Below are 21,599 nucleotides of genomic sequence, written 5' to 3'. Positions count from 1 at the left end.
GGGGCCACCGCCGCCGGCTCGGTGCTCCCGAGCCAAGATCTGAGCAGACGGCCGCTGAGAACAGTTAGCGGTGGTTAATAAGTAATCTCTGACCAACCAGCCTCCAGCAGCGCCCAAGAGGTTGCTCCTGGAGGGTGGGTTGGGGCAGACAAGTGCCGGGAGGGGAGCGGGAGCGGAGGGCTGCAGGGCGAAGCGCTCCTGGGGCACAGAGAAGGGCTGTGGGGCTCCCTGCCTGCCAGGAGCTTAGAACCTCCTTCCTTCGTGCTCTCCCCGCCTCACTCTTACACACGCCCCAAAACTCCACCCCTAGGCACCTCCCGGGCCTCTGCCAGGTTGGGCTGCTCCAGGAAGTTTCTATGAAAGCACCTGAAGTACTAAGTTACCTTTTCCAGGTAAGCACCAGTGAGAAAAAACCCTGCTGAGTTGTAGCCAAGAACTCTGGGCTCCACGGAGAGGAGACACGTTGAGAAGATCTTGGGTCCTGGTGGCTTGTGGCTTTCTTCCTGATGGCTTCCCCCGGAGGCCTCGGCAGCGACTGCTCCAATGTTATCGATCACAGCCACGTCCCTGAATTCGAGGTGGCCACCTGGATCAAAATCAGCCTCATCCTGGTGAACCTGGTCATCTTCGTGATGGGCATCCTGGGGAACAGTGTCACCATTCGGGTCACCCAGGTGCTGCAGAAGAAAGGTTACTTGCAGAAGGAGGTGACAGATCACATGGTGAGTCTGGCCTGCTCGGACATCCTGGTCTTCCTCATTGGCATGCCCATGGAGTTCTACAGCATCATCTGGAACCCCCTGACAACGCCCAGCTACACCCTGTCCTGTAAGCTTCACAATTTCCTCTTCGAGACCTGCAGCTACGCCACGTTGTTGCACGTGCTTACGCTCAGCTTCGAGCGCTATGTCGCCATCTGCCACCCCTTCCGGTATAAGGCCATGTCGGGGCCCTGCCAGGTGAAGCTGCTGATTGGCTTCGTCTGGATCACCTCCGCCCTGGTGGCACTGCCTTTGCTTTTTGCCATGGGAATTGAGTACCCCCTGGTGCACGTGCACAGTCACCGGGGTCTCTCTTGCAACCACTCGCTCACCCGCCACCACGAGCAACCAGAGACCTCCAACATGTCCATCTGTACCAGCCTCTCCAGCCACTGGACTGTGTTCCAGTCCAGCATCTTCAGCGCCTTTGTGGTCTACCTCGTGGTCCTGGTTACCGTGACCTTCATGTGCTGGAATATGATGCAGGTGCTCAAGAGGAGCAAGCAGGGCACCCTGGACTGCAAGGGGCAGCAGGAGCAGCTGAGGAAGTCCGAGAGCCAGGAGAGCCGGGCAGCCCGGAGGCAGACCATACTCTTCCTGAGTGAGTCCTGGGTGGAGGGCAGCCTGGGAGCACACCCCACCCCCACCCCACCGGGCGACTCCCTGTGGCCTTCTTAACACTGACCTCTTGCCTTCAAAGTGTAAACTTAAGTTCTTGAGGCAGAACAGGCATTGATCTGAGTCTCTGATTGTTTCTTCTGTCTGTTTTGAGGATTAAGGTTATGGTGAAAAGAGCACTAGACCAGAAGTCAGAAGGTCTGGGTATATTCCAGAATAGCACCTTTGGGACCTCCAGCGACTCACAATATCTCGGGTAAAATGGGGATAATAATACAGGGAAAGGGGTGGGTCAAATTAGGTAACGAGGAAGAGGTGGAAGTCCTTCGAGAAAGGCTAAGTACTGTGGATGTATTGAGCCCGCCTTTACCTTGGAGAACGCTTCTCAGGCAGTTAGATTTTGTTTTTGTTTGTTTGTTTGTCTGTCTGTTTTTCTTCTCCTTTGGAGAAGCAAGGCTGTTAGAACACACACTCTCCAAGCTGCTGTTTCATTTCCCCAGAGTGATCTACCTAATCTTCAGAAACTGCAGCTCTCAGACAGCTCTCCCCAGGGTGAGGCCTGAGTTTCTGCTGTGGTCGTTCTGTCCCTTATCTGAGCAGAGAAACATGGCAGGGCCACCTCATGTTTGTGTGATTGAGAAAATCTGGCTTCACAGATTCCTGGGACTTGACTGATCATCCAAAATACCCAATTCCCATGGAGAGAAAGCTCTTCATTTTCCAAATTTTGTTGTGATGCAAATATTTAAAGTCAGGCCCTTCTGTCAGGAAGGAAGGAGCCCACCATCTGCAGACCCCCAAGCCTTCAAAAGAGGGGTCTGGTTGCTGCCCTCTGAGAGATGGGGCTTCAATGGAGACACAATGTTTGTGTGAGAGAAGCTTTTAAAAAATATTTTTTTTAGCAGAAACAAGAAAAAGATGTGGGTGTGTCAGTGTCACAGGGGAGTGGATGTAACAAATGTTTCTCCTCTGCCCTCTCCCCTTTTCAGTGTGGAGTCAGGAGAAGGAATAAATCATGGTACTGTTTGTTTTGGTGTGGGAAACCTGAGTAACAGGTTCCAGGACCAAGAGTTTGACATGAAAAGAAAATTGAAGGCAATTGAAGAGATGGAAAGAGCCTAGTCTTGTCCCAGTCCTGACTCTGGCTTCTGGTGTGTTCATACAACTGACTTGACTTTGTGTCTGTGCAAAATGAAAGGAGGGAGTTTGTAATTTCTGGATGCCTCCTTTGCATCAGGGGCTGTATTAGGTGATTTCCATTTCCATTTCATAGAGGAGGAACTTGAGGCTTACAGAAGAGAAGACCTAGTTCAAATGTACATACGAGGTATGATCAAACAATATGGTGAATGTTTAAATAAAAAAAAAAAACTATTACAGTAAAAGACGCATTGCCATTAATCCCCCCAAAAATACACCCTCTCGCTTCGAACACACTCATCCCATCATTCTTGCCCCTTTCTGAAGCAGTTCTGGAAGTCCTCTTTCATGAGTGTCTTTAGCTGCGCTGTCTTGGCTGACTGGATGTCCTGAATCATTATGACTTTGGGGAAGAGCCAGAAGTCTCATGGTGCCAGATCTGGTGAATAAGATAGATGAGGACACACCGTAATGTTTTTATTTGACAGAAATTGCCGTGCCAGAAGTGATGTGTGACACGGAGCTTTGTCATGATGCAGGATGAAGTAGAGACACTCATGAAGGAGGACTTCCAGAACTGCTTCAGAAAGTGGCAAGAATGATGGGACAAGTGTGTTCGAAGAGAGGGGGAGTGTTTTGAGGGGGATTAATGGCAATGTGTCTTTTACTGTAACAATTTTTTTAATTTAAACATTCACTGTATTGTTTGATCACAGCTTGTAAGTGTAGCTCCCAGATTCTCTCTTTGCTTCTCAGGGAAGGGAAATGATTGGCTGTCTGTGGCTTTCAGAGGCTCCTGGTGAAGGGAAAAATGAAATAAAGCAGGACTTTGCCAAGGAAGGTGCTACCTAGATTAGGCTGGTGGTGTTGCTGCCTCCCAGGGCCAGCCTTTCTGGAAGTTGGAGTAAGAAGACAACTTTCTCTGGAGACTTTGGAAGGGTCCATAACGCAACTCTCTCTCTCTCAACCAAATAAATGGCTACTGCCCAAAATATTCAAGGAATGAATGAACATTGCAGTTGCTTAACGCGTGAACATTTGTGGAAAGGCTAGTTCTCTCTTCTCCCAAACACCCTTAAGCATATCTTAAACTTTTAGCAGTAGTTTATACCTCAGTATGAATGAATTTCCTTCCCCTATCCCCTTTTTTTTTTTTGAGTTCAGGGCACCTACCTCCTACTCTAATTTAGTAATATTATGGCTGAGTTGAACCAAGGAAAAGTAATTGATTATTGATTTCTCTTTGTTCTCTATTGGACCAGCCTCTGTGACTTTTTGTTTTTCCCTGCATAGATGTCTCTTTTCCTCCCGCGGGATATTGTTCCAACTTAAAGTCAGTCTCCATTTTGAAGCATAAAATCAGAATGCCACAGCTTTTATTTAGAGATGAATAGAACCTTGAAGATAGCTCACACAATTATCGTCTGGAATGAGTTTGTTCTTGAAGCTGCTCTCCTTCCTTACTTCTAGTTCTCTCCCTCTTTCTTGTAACAACGAAGTATTCATCACCCACTGTGTTCCAGGCATAAAGATTGTTGAGTGGCAATCAGGTGCTCAAAGTATGATAATGTCTCGGAGAAATTTACCGTTTGTATTTAGCCCGTTTCCTCTGCAGTAGATTTGCAAAGCAATTCTTGTAAATGTGCCACTCTCCCAGTGAATTTAAAGAGCTTTTAAAAATAGGAACCTCACTAATTAACTCAAATTAGGAAATAAATTAATGGAGTGAAGAGGAAGAAATCATGGCCTGCATCCATCAGATTAATACAATGCAATTTACTTTGTGGGTTTCATAAAACTTAAGCTTTGGGGCATTTTTAACCCAGAACAAATGAATATATAAATTGTTTACAAATTGCTGAATTTAATATAGGGAGTTAGCTGTCGTTTTAGCATTTCAGCTAACAGATGTATCAAATTAAAACAAATATTTGTTCATTTCAAACACTTTGCATTTAATGTGAAATGTAAATGATGACATAGCACAAGATGTCTTTGGAGCTCTTGAGGCAATAAAAAAACAATTAAGGATTTCCCCCCTTGTTGTAAGAATGCTAACTTCTGCATAACAGAAACAAAATTCATAAATCTACCCGAGATAAGGAAGTCTATGTAGAAAATATTAATTTCCTTCCTACATCTTTTGCAACTGGTTCTCAGTCTAGTTGAGGTGCTGGGCTGGTGAATAATGAAAACAAATTGGGAACTCTGGGAGAGAAAGAGATGCTGGGATGCCTCCTAGCTCTCAAGCAATTTGCAGGAGAAAACAAAAATAACATAAAAGTGTACATTTCTGGAAACACGAGTGTCTCTTCATAACTCTTGGCAGCTCAATAAGAAATTAGTGCTAGACTTATTACCTTTTGCAAGGTTATGGCTAATATGGTCATAGTAATACTTGTCTGATGACAGAATAGGTTGCTGGTCAGGATATCTGCCTCTTCTGGAGAAAGCAACTGATGCATTTGGCTTTTTATTCTACAGTTGTTGAGGCTATGCAAAATGGGCCTTCTTTTCAACAGTCTTCTCCAGACCTTCCATCTTAATCTTTCTCAACTCTCCCTTGGAGCTGTTTTCAGTGCATGCGGCATCCAGGTCCATGGACGCCAATATTTGTGTCGTTGCCCATGCGGCTTGCTCTTAGATGTCACCAACTCAAAGTGGAAGCAATAGTAGTTTAAAAGAAGTATACTGTATTTTTCTGTTGGGGTTGTAAATTGGTGCAGCCACTGTGGAAAAGAGTATGGAGGTTCCTGAAAAAAATTAAAAATAGAACTACCATACAACGCAGCAATTCCACTTCAAAGAAAATGAAAACAATAATTTGAAAAGATATATACACCACTATGTTCACTGCAGCATTGTTTTCAATAGCTAAGACATAGAAGCAACCTAGGTGTCCATAGATAGATGAATGGATGTGGTACATATGAGCATATAAATAGAATTTTACTCAGCCATAAAAAGAATGAAATCTTGCTGTTTGCAACAACATGGGTGGACCTTGAGGGTATTGTGCTGAGTGGAGTAAGTCAGACAGAGAAAGACAAATGCCTGATGATCTCGCTTATATTTGGAATCTAAAGAACAAATAAATGAACAAACAAAACAGTAACAGACTCAGAGGAACAGAGAACAAACAAACTGATCATTGTTAGAGGAGAGGGGGTTTGGGGGATGGATGAAAAAGGTGAAGAGGAAGAAGAGCTACAAACTATCAGTTATTAAGAAAGAAAGAGAGAGAGAGAAAGAGAGAGAGAGAGAAAGAGAGAGAGAGGGAGGAAGGGAAAGAGCGAGGGAGGGAGGGACGGAGAGAGGGAGGGAGGGAGGGAAGGAAAGAAAGAAAAATGTAAGTCTCTAGAAGCTGGTTTCTAGAAGCTGGACAAGGTAAGGAAATAGATTTCCCCCTAGGACCTCCAGATAGGAATACAACCCTGCTAATCCACTGATATTAGCTCAATAAAACCAATTTTGGACATCTGACCTGCAGAAGATAATAAATATATGTCGTTTTAAGTTGCTACATTTGTGGTAACATTGTAACAGCTATAGCGATCTAACTAAAGCAGTCTCTTTAAAGATTAAAATATAAAAGAATATTGAGCATTTACAGAAGTAAATATTAAGAGAAAATGCTAATGAGCAATAATAATAGTCACAATTTACTGAACATAGTCTCTGTGCAAGACAGTTATGCTCATATCCACTCATTGATGAGGGCGCCAGATTCAGTTCCATTTTATCAGAGATGCAACAGTTTCAAGAACTTAAATATATGTCCAAGGGACAGAGAGTAGATGGTGAAACAGAAATGTCAGTGAGAAAGATATGGGACTATCAGAAGACAAACTCAGAAAGGTGATGTCATTGAGTTAAAAGAAAAGTCAGTCATCAATAAAAACAACATTTAGTTATTGCCGTAGCAATAAACTTGGGCTACCTGAAGCATCAAAATTCCCTGGTTTATAGCTGGTGGAAAATCTGTACAGAATATTATCAACTTGTGTATGTGTGACACATATTAATTCACCTTAGAGTATACATACAAAATTAAAAAGTTAAATTGATCAAGAATGCTTAATTACATTTATTAAAATTTCTAGTAAAGTGCTAAAAAATAAAAGAAGTAAACTGTAGTTTTAATTAATAACCTTCAAGAACATGAACTGATGAGAACTAGGTCACAGCTACTTCCTGGAGATCTGTGCGGCAGTGATTGGCTGTCAACTGTAGTTACAAAAAAAATGTCTTATAGATAATTGTGAAATTATGAAATTAAAGAAACATCATAGAAGACTCAGGACTCTAGAATAATTACAGTCTTTTGCATCCTGATTTGCTCTCCAGAGTTGGAGGGAAAGGGAAGCAATTGCATGTAGTGGCAGGAATTACACGTCGATTTGGGGAGCTCATGGGGGACAACCTTGAATGTGGACATCATCCATTCATGTATATTTGATCTTCACTCTTACACTCTCTCAACTGAGCCGTTTTGGCTGCTCATCATGTGTACTTGGATGGAAAAAAAAGGTTGAGAGTTGCTGCTATAACTGGACTACTTCAAAAAGAAAGTTGGGGTGGGCCAGGAAGGAGGAGATCAGAATACCACGCTGTAGGTTTTTGACCCCAGAGTCAGATGTTAAATCATGTGTGTATGTACCTGCACCATGGAGAGAGAGAGCGCGCGCAAATGGGGGAGAGATGGGTGAGGGAGAAAAAGCACTGAGATGTTGATAGTGAGTCCTGTTTATCTGGGGACAGTCAGCATGTGACAAGAACTCTTAGTTAGTTCCTTAAAATGGAGTCCAACATCTCATATGAAAAGAGGTTTGACTGGGACTTCCTTGTGAAAAACAAAAGTGAAAAGAAATTTGTCTTATATTTTATCAAATGAGTTATAATTATATGTTAATTCTTATAATAATTTTTCAGAATGAAACAAGTGTGGCTTTTTTGAGGGCATAATTTTTCTGATGAAACTGTGATGGCCTTTGTGTCTGATTCTCTCAGCAAGGTGACATAGAGGGCTTTCTTCCAAGGCCTTCTCTTCGTCTTTGCTCTTTGAATCACCGTCATTGAAGCACTTGTCCTGGCATCATTCTTGTCAATTTTTCATTCTTTCGGGATTGACTGGTCTAATTCGGCTAGACCTTCCATTGTGAGGAGCTTGGCATCTGTTTCATATGTTTCTCCAGCTCCCGTTCATTGACTTCATGAAATTCTGCATCCCAAAATAAAATTAATTGAAAAATCAATCTCTCTACCCTAGTGTATATCAACTGATTACATGGAAATGGATGCCTTTAAATGCTTCTAAAATGCCAGAAGAATTTTTAAATAGTTGTTGGATTAGTTTAAATATTGGTCTTATAATCATGTTTATTTCATTACTTTTCTTAGCAAAAGTTTCCTCTGTGGTATAAAGGGATATGCCAATTCAGTCTCTCAGGGAAATATTCCCAAAATTAAATTAGTGACTTATTTGGTATATTATTTTGACTCAAATGTTTGGCTATTTCAGGAAAAAAGTTTTGCCTCAAATATTCAGGCTATCGCCTGTGTTCTCTTCCCTTTACTGAGATACATGTGGCTGTAATAAGTGGTATTTCATGCTTGTTTTTCTATTTGTGCTATCTGTCATAAATTGCAAGTGTCCTGTGATCAGCCTGGCAGACAAATATAATAATGCTGCTTTATTTTTATAATCAGGCTGTCTCGAAGATTTCATTTCTGCGCTGGAGAGATGCATAGTTCTCGTGCAAGGGAATATTGGAGTCCCAGTCCCCATTCATTAGCAAGTCTGTTCATCTGTCTAAGTTGCATGCCTCATGGGGGCTGCCAAAGTGTAGCCAGGCAGCAGAGGTCTCAGCTGAGCAAAGCATTCGGCTTATTAATGCTAAAACCATTCAGAATAAAAGCCATTTGTGAGCCGAGACAGCACAGAGGAAGAATATTGAATTGGGAATCAAGGAACCCCATTCTGCCCCAGTAGACGAGGTTCCCTGGTCTACCCGTTGAATGACACTGCCATCTCTACTGCCTTTTCCTTCTGCCCTCCTTCTCTGCTGGTCTCCCACCCTGGGACAATCCAACTGACTCTCTACCTCTATTCCTTGGCTACTTACTGAGCACCGGAGAGAAGACTGGTCATCGTTGCTGCTGTAAGTTTTTGTAAACAGATGTGTTCAGCCTCACTTGAGCCCTCCTCTCTAGTGGGCACCTTCCTTTCTGAGGACCTTCAAAGAGCTCAGGCTCCTGGAATACCTTTCTTTGCATCCAGCGAGTCTGCTCTCTACGTGAGGGACCTAAACTTGTCACCACTGGAGGAATGTCTGCATCTATTCTTGCCTTGTCCAGGCTGTTCTTCATGCTGCAGCCACTGGGCGCTCAGTGATGGCCCCATCCACGACCCAACAAATCCAAGCCCGTCCGTGGCTTCCCAATGGCTCTTATGTCAAGGGTCAAAATCCTCACCATAAGACCCCGCACGGTCGGCTGCCTCTTCAACTTTGTCCAGAGAAGTTCTCCCCTTAAGTTAATCTGCTTGGACTGACATAACAAAATACCACAGACCGAGTGGCTTCAACAACAGGCATTTATTTTCTCACAGTTCTGGAGGCTAGAAATCTGAGATTAAGGTGCCGGCAGGGTTGGTTTCTAGTGAGACGTCTTCCTGGGTTTGCAGATAGCCGCCTTCTCCCCGAGTCCTCGCATGGCCCTTCCTCTGTGCACACTCCGAGAGAGAAATCTCTTCCTTTTCTGATAAGGACACCAGTCCTGTTGGATTCGGGCCCTACCCTATAACTTCATTTAACCTTCATTCCCTCCCCGAAGGGCCTATCTCCAAATACTGTCACACTGGGGGCTTCAACATATGAATGTGGGGGGGGACACATTTCAGTCCATAATACCCCTCATGACTCTGCCCCACTGGCCCCCTTCAATTCCTCTCATGGTCTGTGGCTAGGCTCTCTCCTACACCCTGGCCTCAGTACATGCTGGGAAAAGCCCAGGATGCTTTTCCCCATCCCCCCGTGCTCTGCCTGCCTCCTTCCAGCCCCTCCACCAAGTTATCATCTTTAGATCAACCCTGGAATGTCCGGCCTGTCCTCTCCGACTTGATTAATCCTCCCTTGAAACAAGATTCCCAGTTATAATTTTACATTTTATTGTGAGATCATTCGATTGATGCCTGTCTTCCTTTTAATTCCTTGAGGGAATTTAGCTCCCTAACACTGTACCTCCATTCTAGTACAGTGCCAGGCACGCAGCTGACGTTCAATGAATGTTTGTTGACTGAATCAATAAATGAAGGAGACTCAGCTTGGAATTGGGAAATGATGGTCTGTTTTCCCTTGGGCGATCCTCTCTGTAGAAGTTATCATTCCTCAGAAATTTTCTGGCTACTCCGACCTAAAGACACTCTCTTGGAAAGGAATCTGATTCCTCCTAGGCCTCTGAAAAGTCAAGCCATCATAGAGGACACTTAAGATTTTATCTCCCCTGAGCAAAGGAAAAGTCTGTGTTAATCAGCTCCCGAATATCAGCTTTTACCGTGTGTACCTGCCAGAAGTAACCGTGAAATGAAAGTGATTGGGGTGGTGTTTAACAATTCTTGTTAAACGGTTTCACAGGATGTTAATGCAAGGAGACAACTCTAAAAATTATTGCTTAGCAGGCCCTTTTGCCACTTGCTAACAAGGGGGTACTCAGGGTAACGGATAGAGGATGCAGTGGGTGCAATATTTTGAAAATATTCAACCAGTATGTGTTTATTTCCCCCTTAAATTGCATTCACTTGCAGCCATTGCCCACAAGCTTGAGCCATGAGGCTTATCAGCTCAGGCAAGGCAAAAACGGGTACTGCCTAGTACAGAGGACCTTTTGTTGAGTCCAAATGCTGGATTTATTGACCCCTTTAGCTAGGTAGTTGTCTTGAAAGCCAGGCTTTTTGAAGGGTGAATAAGGATTGCTTAGCTCTGTACTCTCCCTTTCGTGTATCACGAGCTCAGCCCGTTGGGTCAGCTCTGCCACCACACAGCCAGTTCAGACATGACCAAAGCTCAAGGGCTTGAAATTTCTCCTTGGAATCCACCGAAGGGTTTTCAGAAGTAAAGCAGCACAGGTGAATTTTGGTGCTGCCCCTGGACCTTGTAATTTGAGTCAAAATTCAGTCCTGGTCATGTTCCCAGAGTGAAAAAGAGACAACCCTACATGGAGACGCGTTTTGGCTGAGCAGCTGAGGCCCGTTAGTTCCTCCTGCCATTAGCCCGACCTCTGATGCTCGGTTTTCCTAAGCCTTGCTGCTGTCAAAGCCCTCCCTGGCCAGAGAGTGCCTCTGCTTCCATTCAGCTCCTCGTGTTTCTAGCACAAAAGCCCCAGCTGCCCCAGTATTGTTTGGAGTCTGGTCAGAAGGCAGCTCCAGGGAGCTGAACTGGTCAGAGTAGCTCTAACTTATCTCTATTGTGCAATGGCCTGCTCCTTCCTCAGTGATAATTTCAAGTCCCCACTTCTTCCTCGAAGCCTTCCTACACTGTTTTTCCCACAAATGATGAGCCATCTTTGTCATTTCTCAGATGGGTGCACAGACGTTGTCTCCCTGACTATCCTTGGAGCTTCCTGAGATCAGGGACCTTGTATGCTCACACTTCTTCTTCACCTCCAGGGCTGGGGACGCAGTGGCTGTGCACGGTTTAGTAGGTCCAGGGGTTGAAATCCTTTACAGTGGCTGCTGCTCCTGGAAAAGAGGGCAACCATACAAATTCTGATCCTCAGAAAGTCACTTTAGCATGACGTAGAAATCTGAGGTGGCTCCCCAAATTCCTGAGCCGTGTGTACACACACGTGCTCCCACTTACTCATTCAAACACTAATCGAGGTGTTACAGTGAAGGGATTTTACAGAAGTAATTTAGGCACTAATTCAGTTGACCTTACACTAGGTAGGTGTTCTGTGGGAGCTTCATCAAGTCATATGATCCTTTAAATCTGGGTCTAGCGGTCAGAGACAGGGGAAGTCAGCGATTCAAAGCATAAGAGGGGTATTATGGGGGAAAAATTCTCCGTTGCTGGCTTTGGAGGTTGAGGGGACCACTGGTGGGGGTTGTAGCCCCTAGGAGCTGAGAGCCAGTACTGGAGTGAGAACCACAATGTGCTGAGAGGCGGATTCCCCTAAAGCCTCAACACCTTGACATCCTGAGCAGAGATCCCAGCCATGCTGTGCCTGGCGTTCTGATCTGCAGAGCTGTGAGCTAATAAATAGATCTTGTTTGAAGCCACTAAATTTGTATTATTTTAATGTAGCAGTAGAAAACGAATACATTCTCTTAACTCTGATAAGGGGGTGGTTGCAAGGTACACATATGTCCTGCCTTAGTTACATCTTCCAAGAAAGGCCCGATCTTTGGAAACTTCTCTTTGAAAAGCCCCACCTTCCAAGAACTGCACCCATGGACCAGCCATTTCTTGATTCACCGACCATTTAGTGAGCACCTGCTAAGTGCGTGGTGATTAGGAAGTTTTCCGAGCTCCAGGGCAACGTGGAATTTTCTCTGGCCGTTTAGACTGTTGTTTGGGATTTCAGAATTTGCTCTTTGTGTCCTGCCAGCTAGGTTTTTGAAATCCAGGATACCTCAGTTGTTAAAGAGGAAGACCGTAATGCATCGATCTAGTTATTATCCCTTTGGTAGCTCTTTTCCTCATAGCCTGGCACTTAGTAGGTGACAAATAAATGTTTGGTGAATCAATGAATGCCTGGGCAGCTTTGCTGCTTCTCAGGGCCTTCTTCTCCAGAGGTGAGAGTGCCTAAATTTTTTATCATTTAGCTCCAAGTGGAAAAGAGGGGGAGGATGCCAACCCCCGTGCTGTAAGCAAGCATGAATAAGAGAGATGTCTCGGGCTAACAAGCTCTAGCATTTTCTGATGTTAGGGTTTCTGCCAATTGAGAAACTTGACAAAATTTCCTGTTTACACTTACCGTGTGTAAGAGCTATTCTGACAGCCAGAGGCTTTTTAGACATCTCATCACACTGCTTTACACATTTCAAGGGTGGCTGGTAGTTGGGGAGTGGTGTTACCAGAATCTGACAGACGGGGATCAGGAGGCAAGACTCCAGCATCAAATTGCTATCGTACTTGTTAAATGTCTAACTAGTTATGAAACTAAAGTCATGCAGAAATGGGAGTCAGGTCCAGCTGAGAGTGATGAGGTTCATTGAACTTACAGAGGAAAGCCATCATCTTTCACTAGTGAAGGGGAAGAAAAATCCAGCTTATTTTAGAAATAAAACACTACATAGAGAGTGTTTGGGCAGAGCTGAAGGCATTTGGTCCCTGGCTTTATGTGTTATTCCTTGGAAGACATGATATACTAGCAGAAACAAAGCTTTCTGGGAAATTTATGGATCTACTTTATGCTGCAATTTTGAATGATTAAATATCATGTAGAAATGACAGCTGCATATTTTGTATATTTAAAGGGTAGCGGATGGGTTATCACTGTTTTCCAAGTTCAAGTTTGTCTTGACAGAGGAGAAAAACAGGAGTCCTTGGTAACTGAAGGTTGCTTTCCAGAGTATGAAGGATGCTTATGTAGAAGCAGGCTGTTTTCCTACTTGGGCCTGGGGCTTTCCTCATTATCGAGTCTCTTGAAGGCCCAGGTTCTCCAGGAAGCCTCCCTGGACTGGCTTTGCCCTGCTCTAATCACTCCAACAGGTCTTTGCATTTTATTTTCGTGCTTCATTCATCAGGTATTTATGAAAGCCTAAGATATGCACGATAGCATTTGGACTGTAGAGATTAAGATGCTAGTTCCCTTCTTCATGGAGCTTAACATTTCTCTAGTTGGGGCATCAAAGTATAGAGGTTGACCTTTGCAGAAGGAAGCCTGCAAATACCCTTGATGAGGAGCGTTGCTGTTTATGAAGTAAACTGGTTACTTCATCAACTGGTGACATTCAAAACTCCAGAATTTTGAATGAGGTGGTTAATTGGCCTTCATCTCCCCCAGAGATGTCGTCTGCCATCTTGATATTCACAGTGTGGTCCATGGATCAGCACCAGTAGCATCGCCGGGGGAATGCTAAACTGTACGTACTGAATGAGAATCTGCACTGTAACAGGTCCCTGTGATTCCGACGCATGCAACAATTGTGAGAAGCCCTGATCTGCAACACTTGGAGGACATTCTTTAACTCAAAAAGATTAGAAAAGGATGAATCGGGAATGACGAGACTCACCATATATAATAAGAACTATGACTAGCTTGCTGTGTCGTTGTTACAGGTGGGAATTTGCTCTATGACATTTGGGCATAAGAAACTATAAATTACTTGATTTTTAAAAAGAAATTTAAACCTGGCTCCAAGCCACCATTGGCAGAGTGGTACAATTCAATCTCTGTGAAGTTTGGATGAGGCTTCCCCTTCTCATGTTCTATGAAAATTCAAGGGGGCTTATCAGGGACCAGAAAATGAGGCATTTGGTCCTTCATTCGAAGTAGTTGTTTTGTTCATTATCCTTCTTGTTGCTCCTTCTGCTCTAGGATTCTGCTGCCAAGGCTGGCAGAGCAGTGGGACCAGCCAGCCAAGGGGCCAGCCTTTATAGTTCGTTGCTATCCCTCATAACATCACTATCACGAGGGGGGAATTATTGCCATTTTCCAGAATTGTCCAAGGTCTTAATGCATTGAAATTTGGGCTGACCCCAAAGTCAGTGTTATTCCCTAAGCAGAGAGATGGGCTGTTAAAAAAAGAATGTGATCCAGCTAAGGGTGAAAGATGGGGAGGGAAACCATGATGCCAAGTCTGGTGTACAAATGTCTTGCTCTTAGGCTGCCTGGCAGCTTTTGAGTACCCCTTTTATATTTGGGGACTTTTCCTCTCTTTGAATCCTGCTTCCCCAAAGTAGTGGTCAGAAACTTGCTTTCCCTGTGTTCCTTGCTGCTAGGGTGCAGCAAGTGACCTGGGCTGCATCAGTCATCTGTACTAGTGTAAGACTCTCTCATTTGGAAGAGAGTGATGGAAAGGAGTAGCAGATACATGGTGCCTTCTTAGGGACAGGGCCAGTGTATGACAAAGTAGCATTGAGAGAGAGCAACCGCAGGAGAACTAAGGGCAGCGTCCTAGGCCAGGTGTTGGTAGTGCCTCTGCAGGAGGGAGTCCATTGGCATAGTCTGGTGGGATAATCTGATGTGATTCTTGGTTGCGTACCCAATTCTCTGGCCCTCCTAGAGATTATGTGAAAAAAACAAAAACAGCCTCATTTCCAGTTTCAACTGGAATGGGCTTTGTTGTTTGTACTATGAACTGTGTATGTCCAGATAATAGGTACTAGAACAACTGGACTGGAGTGGGGGACCCAGAGGGGAGCAGTGGATAGTAGATCTAGATGGGAAATGTAGATTGGGTCAAGTATGGAGGAAATGGATAACTAGTCTGAAGGATTCGGACTATATATTGGAAGTAAGGGGAAGCCATGGAAGGCTTTTCAGAAGAGAAATGGCAGGAGGAGAGCAAGAAGACTAATATGGCCAGGGAGTATGGGGGGGCAGTGTGAAGAGTACAGGTGCGGACATGGTATGGTGTCATGGGCTCTGATGACAGTGAATCGACAGGTTTGGCCATGAAGGGTCGTCAGCGGTGGTAGTTGTCAACCCTGCTACATATTGGAATCATCTGTGGATGCTAAACCATGCCTCACTCCTTTCACACCCAGAGCTTCAGGGTGTGGCCCTAGGCATCTGTGTTATTTTAGCTCTGTAGGTAATTCTAGTCTGGGGCAAGGACTGAGAATGGAGTAAGAGGAAGTTGGAAAGGAAAGCTGAGCCTGACTCTGGAGACCTTGAATTTGGTGGCTGTGCCAAGGTTCTTTGACTGAAAGCCACAAAACCCGATCTTCACTAATTAAGAAGAAACACGGAATTTTCTGGAAGTATAAGAAGTGTCTCACAGAGTCAGATGAAAGGCTAAAGAGCCAGATTGCTCAGGGATCTAGGGGGAAGAAATTTGGGGACAGCCTGCATGGGAGCCATCATCAAGGAGATATCATCTTCAGACATTCGCTCATCTTTGTTGTCATTCCATTCGGGGTCAGATTCCCAGGGGTGATGCTCTTGTTGGAAACGTTGAGGTGTGTCCACTCGGTGGTGAGGCTGAGAGTAGGGCAGCGTGATGGACAGTGTCAGCAAGACTCCATGCAGTGAGAGCCATGGTGCCCACAGGAGAATTGATGCTGTGCCCAGAAAAGGAGGTGACAGAGCCAGGAACAGAAACAGCAGAGCCCCCGCAGGGGCCTTATGGAGCTTGGCTATTACTGTCATCCTTGTTGAGCTGATTTGCTCTAGGCAGACTTCCCTCCCACTTTGTTCTTGTGTGAGTCCCTCTCTGTACCTCCTGTCTCTTGCTGAGTCCTTAGTGATAGGATTCAGGCCTTAGGGCATCAGGTCTTAGTGCGTGAGCCAGTTAGAGGGAGGAGGGAAGGGGCCAGCAGCAGTCCCCTCTCTCAGAATGCAGCTTTCGGGAGGCTGGTTAATGCCAAATCCACCGGGCATATTTCCTGCCTGGGAACCTGACTCATTCACCCAGGTCACTGATTAGATACTGGACTGTGGCTTTTCATCATCACCAAACCAGTTTCTGTTTGAACCCTGACCTGGAGAATGAAGGTCTGCGGCCTGGCTCCAGGTCAGAGGTGCTCTGTGCCTCCTCTGGCATTTTCCGGTTATGTCTTCATATCCTTGTTTCAGATGTGACATCCCCCATTTGATGTCAAGAATATTTCCCACTTAAAATAGGGAATAAACGAGGTACATTCTTTGCCTTCTGAAAATTCAAAACATTTTTAAAGAAACAAAAAATTATTTGTGAAGAGTTTTTTTTCTCTCTCTCTTTTTTTTTTTTTAGAAAATGTTTGAGTTTTATGTTGAAACTCTGATTAATCATTGATTTTTATATCAGCTCCATTCTTATCACTGGGGGAGGTAAGCGCTGTGTTCTCTCCCTGCAGGTTGAGAAGCTGCTCCCCACAGTAGCTTCTCAGTCTCTTCTCCTGGTGGTGACTCCGGAGTGGATGTCACACGCACTTTGAGCCTTCCCTGTGGAGCCTGATGTGAGCGAATGGCACTGAGAATAGGTGCAGAGAACATGACCCGTACAGGCTTCACAGTGGATGTGGCCGTAAGGATGTAAGGACTCTGTCCTAAGTGATGTGAGTGACGGCAAGAGTGGTGTCTGCAGGAACCAATTACCATGAACTTGGCTTAAAACAACAGAAGTGGCTGCTGTCACAGTTCTGGAGAGCAGAAGTCTGAAATCTGTTCCGTTGGGCCGGAATCCAGGTGACAGCAGGGCCGCACACCCTCAGGAGGCTCTGAGGGAGAAGCCCTCCCTTGCCTCTTCTGCTTTCTGGTGGCTGCCAGCAGCATTCCTTGGCTTGTGGCTGCATCACTCCAGTCTCCAAGTCTCGTAGCTTCAAATCTCCCTGCTCTGTCTTCATATCCCCTTCTCCTCTGTGTGCATCACGTCTCCTTTTGCCCTCCTCTTATGAAGATACGTCTGACGCAATTTAGGGCCCGTGCTGTTAATGTAGGATAATCTCTCCATCTCAAAATCCTTACTTACATCATATACACAAAGACACCTTTTCCTTATAAGGTAACATTTACAGATTCTAGGGATTAGGACCTTATATTTTGGGTGTTAATTTTTTCAGCCTACGACAGGTGGCAAAGAGGTGCCAGTACAAATTTAATGTGGTATGTGATCATAGTCCCTTCCCCTACAAAGAAATGCTGTAGAATAGCTCAAAAAGCATATGTTTCAATCCCCTTTGTATCACTCACAGACCCTGGGCAAAGCAGTTTAGAACTTCAGTTTCATTATCTCCCCATTGGATGCCCTCTGACCCCAAAGGTTGGTTTGAGCATCCAGGGGAAGGCCTTGAAGCCTGTGTTGAGGCTCCAGTGCAGTACCTGGCATGGAGTAAGTCCTTAATAAAATCTAGTTACCTATAGTGCTCTTGTCATGATACAGAAAGAATTCTGCTTGAGGACTCAAGAGAACTTAGTTTTAGTCCTTGCTAGACTACTGATACATCATCTTGAGCCAATCTCAGCTTTTTTTCTTTGAGGGAGCATGAAGGGAGTACCCTTGAGGAGTTTGTCTCCACAGTCTCCATAGCAATAACATGAAAGGGGATCTGGGTTCTAGTCTTAAGCCTTCCGTGGAGTAGAATGTCTGTGAAGTCTCCTTTTTATTGTAAATATGTATGGACATTTACATTTCATTCCATCATGTATCATTGCCTGATGCAATACAATAATGTTTTAAGTTCCTTTTCACAGCGTAAACATGGCAACCCAGGAAAGGTGATTCCTGATGGCCGTAAGGGGCCTGTGGAACATTCTCAGGTGGCTCTGGCTATGTTCTCTTCCCAGATGGAGAGGTTTAGATTCTGAAGCTCCCTGAGGTCTCTACATTTCTGAGATTGTTTGCCTTTGACCTTTGTTCTGTGAGAAGTTACTGGAAGAGCAAGACCAGCTCCAGGCCCTGGCAGCCATTCTAGATGGGAAACATGGTGTTTTCTTGACGCACCAGTAAGACCAGGACACTATTGGCCGTGGCAATTGATGTAGCAAAATGAATTTTGGGAAGACTGTCATCAAGCCGAGCTTTACTTCCCAAAACCCAAAAACTCTGCCTGGGGAGGGAAACATGACTTTCATTGTGAAATAAACAAAGTTACATTACTGATGTCGTGCCAGTTGATTGGAGATGTAGGCGCCATGGAAACCAACTGTTCCCAGAATCCACATTCCCCGTGCCCATTGAAACTTGAGTCACTGAAATCATGTTCTCTCCATTTTGCCCATTTTAATAATAATGAGAACATTAAAATGACATTCTGAATTTATGCTGCACTTGTCTGTGAAGTGCTCTAAGCACTGCGGAGACAGTGTCTCATCAATTCTCATCACAAAGTGGGGAAATGTTGGTAGCAGGTAATATGTGTAATTATATTAAGCTTAGTAAAGAGCCCCCGGGGCTGGAAGAAGCTTCAGTGATATGGGAAAGTGTTGCCTTGTGGGTAGCAAAGAGGTAGAAACTCTGGGTTGTGCTTTGGCTCTCTGCTTTGCCCATCTCTCTCTGCCTCAGTTTCCGTCGTTCAGATGGAATAACAGAAGTGTGTCCCCTTACCCTGCAGCAGTGTTATGTCAATGATCGTGAGTACTAATCGTAGTAGCTGAAGTTTTAGTTTATTGAGTGTTTCTATGTGTCAGGTGCTAAGAGCCTTTTATATATTCACTCATTGAATTCTCACAAAAACCCTCTACGATGGTATACTTATTGACTCTACAAATAAGCAAATGAAAATACAGAGAGTTTAAGGAACTTGCCTAAGGTAACACAGCAGTTAAGTGGCAGAAGTGGATTTGACGCTGGGCACATGGGCTCTAGAGCGTGTGGTATTGCCGCTTTAGAATTGCTTGAACTTTTATATTGTAATACAGTGTACATACCCCGCCCACACAGCAAACGACAGTTTCACGGAACAATATTCCCCTATCTTTACCTTAGAATGCGAAATGCATTTGGGTGTTTTGTATTCATTTCATTAATAAAAATGCCAGCCTTGAGCCACTAAATTGAGTTTATGAACTGATAAGTCTTGACCCACCATTTGAAAAGTGTTGCTTTGCACCATAGTCCCTGGATGCTCAGGGCACCGGGCTGGGGAAGAGAGCTGCAGAGAGTGTATGTGATGGGGGCGGGGTGAGGGTATTGGAGGAGACCATGAAGTGTGAGGTGTGGCTCCTCCCAGCATGGCCTCCTTGGGTTTTGTGACTGAAAGAGTGTGTCTGGGCCTGTGAGTGATGGTGAGCTGCCTCACTCTCCTTTCCCACCTTGGACCTCATGGTCTTCAGTGTCTTGTCAGCCTGCACACCTGGGCTTCGTCTCTAAGTCAAACCAAGGTATTACTGAGCAGCCATCATGTGCGGGGCCCACAGTTCTCAGGCTCTGTCTGGGAGGGCTGCAGAGAAGCATAAGGCATGTCTTGACTTCAGGAAACTGCAAGCCCTCAGAGAAGGAAGATGGACAGGTGAAGGGAGATTCAAGTTCTGTTTGCCTCTTCCTAGTAGTGAGACCTTGGACAACATAGTTGACCTTTAAGAGCCTTTCTGTCTGGCTGCAATTGAAACTTGAATGAGACAATGCTGGTACAAGTGTTTCACGAAGCAGGAAGTGTTATGAGGAGGTTATTAGCTGTTGTCATAAGCTGTATCTCCATATACGGAGAGCTTGGTGTACCAGGCAGTGTCGGGGGTCCGGGGGAGGGATGGGTGTGCTGCAGCAGTCAGGGCAGCATCTGAGCTTCATCCGAAGGGGCATTTTCAGTTTCTGGCCAGGATCATGGTTGTAGTAAAGGGATGGAGACAAACAGATACGCAATGGCCAACTAGTCATGTATAATCTGGGCTTATGTACACTCAGGCCATAGCTCTGACTCATATGAAAGGATCCTCAGCTGCTTTCATGAGTTTTTCATGCCCTGTTGGCCTGAGGTCCCCGGCAGATAACACTTAATTTACTTAGGCTAGGAGTCATCAGACTACATGCCGGCAAGGCCTGTCTCTGTGCAGCTCGTGATAACTGTAATGTAAGAGTGGTTTTTCTATTACTAAAGAATTATAGGGAAAAAAAAAAAAGAATATCTGACAGGGACTATGTAGCCCTGTAAAGCCAAAAATATTTACTATCTGTGTCTTTAAAGAAAAAGTTAGTAGACTGGTACCTTCGGCCCCAATGTACCTGATCATTGTTTCATGTTGGAAGCCTGACTTAGTTCTGAATCACCCGTTAGTCATTCTCCCTGCCCTTCTCTCACATCCTAAGGGCACAGAGTGCCCACACACTGGAGAGAAGAGAAAAACATGCGTGCAATTGCTCATTTCCTTGCTCCATGCTTGTCAGGAGTTCCCCTGCTTTCCTCTGAAGGCACATTAATATGTAGCACTGAGCATGTATATATTTAGTTTTTTTGACATGTGGCACATCAGTGATTAGTGCCAAATGCCAAAATGCTGGGCTATAGCCATGATGCCATCTATAATAACATTCATAAGAATATTCCCCCGTGATGCAGCTTTCCATTTTTCCAGCGTAAATAATCTGGGAGGCCAAATTGCAATCATGATTCATCTTCACGCTTCACCTGGCTATTTGTAATAAGCATGCAATGTGAAATTTCATCCAAATAAGCCATTAAACCCGGAAAATCATAATGTAGTCAAGACCCTCGTTTATTTTTAAAAATCAAGAGAAAACCAAAGGTGCGTGGCCACTTTTTTTTTTTTTTTTTTTTTTTTTTGCGACAGTGTCTTGATGACAGGCTAATGCGCAGCTCAAAATAAAGGTACTGTGGGTAGAAATAGCTTTTCAGACACATGGAGGCCATATGCCAACAGGCTCTTGGCAATGGCTATGAAGGAGGACAGATTACTTTAGCAGCTTTGTTGAAAATAGAGTTGTACTGTGCAGGTGGCTCAGACACGGCTCTACTTGACAATGGTGGGAATTTTGTCACAGGGAAACTAGGTGCTTTGGATAGGTTTGAGACAGTCCTTATCTTTTCCGTAGAGCAAAATGCTACTACTTAGAGAGAGAACAGAAAGTTGCAAAGGAATATTTTGATTGAATACCTTCCAGAAAAAAGGATAGTTTGGGAAAAACACTTTAATTTGCTTCAGATAGTTGTTTGGGGGCTCATTCCTGAAGTGGATTTATTCTGATACAGGCTTAGGTGGCACTGAAGAGAACTGTGATTTTTTAAAAAATCCCAGAGTGCTCATCCATTTTCCTAAGTCCTCAAGCAGATCTGACAACACACCGTCTAGAGGTGGCCAGAATAAGTTTTGTTTGCTTGGGCCACTATTTGTTTGTTTGTTTTTTAAAGAATTTGAACATCACTAGATACAGCACGTGCCATCTTCAGGTCGCCAGGTGTCCCACTTCCTGCGGTGCTACACCAGGCTGTTTCACATATTTGTCTGCAAAGGAAATGGAGTTCAAGAGGCGTGGCCAGG

The 21,599-nt window shown here is 44.6% G+C and overlaps 1 protein-coding gene across 1 annotated transcript in view; it reads left to right on the top strand.

The window, feature by feature from the left end:
* Window positions 1-219: 219 nt before the first annotated feature.
* Window positions 220-21,599, top strand: part of GPR39 (G protein-coupled receptor 39) — a 198,285-nt gene continuing 176,905 nt past the window's right edge. The window contains exon 1 of the mRNA XM_033111652.1: window positions 220-1,362. Within this exon, the coding sequence (XP_032967543.1) occupies window positions 507-1,362 (856 nt within the window). The 5' untranslated portion in view covers window positions 220-506. The remainder of the gene's footprint in view (window positions 1,363-21,599) is intronic.

This window comes from Rhinolophus ferrumequinum, chromosome 8 (genome assembly GCF_004115265.2).
Source record: "Rhinolophus ferrumequinum isolate MPI-CBG mRhiFer1 chromosome 8, mRhiFer1_v1.p, whole genome shotgun sequence".
Lineage (NCBI taxonomy): Eukaryota > Metazoa > Chordata > Mammalia > Chiroptera > Rhinolophidae > Rhinolophus > Rhinolophus ferrumequinum.
The sequence above is the reverse complement of the archived record's forward strand: the minus strand, read 5'-3'. Positions and strand labels throughout refer to the sequence as shown.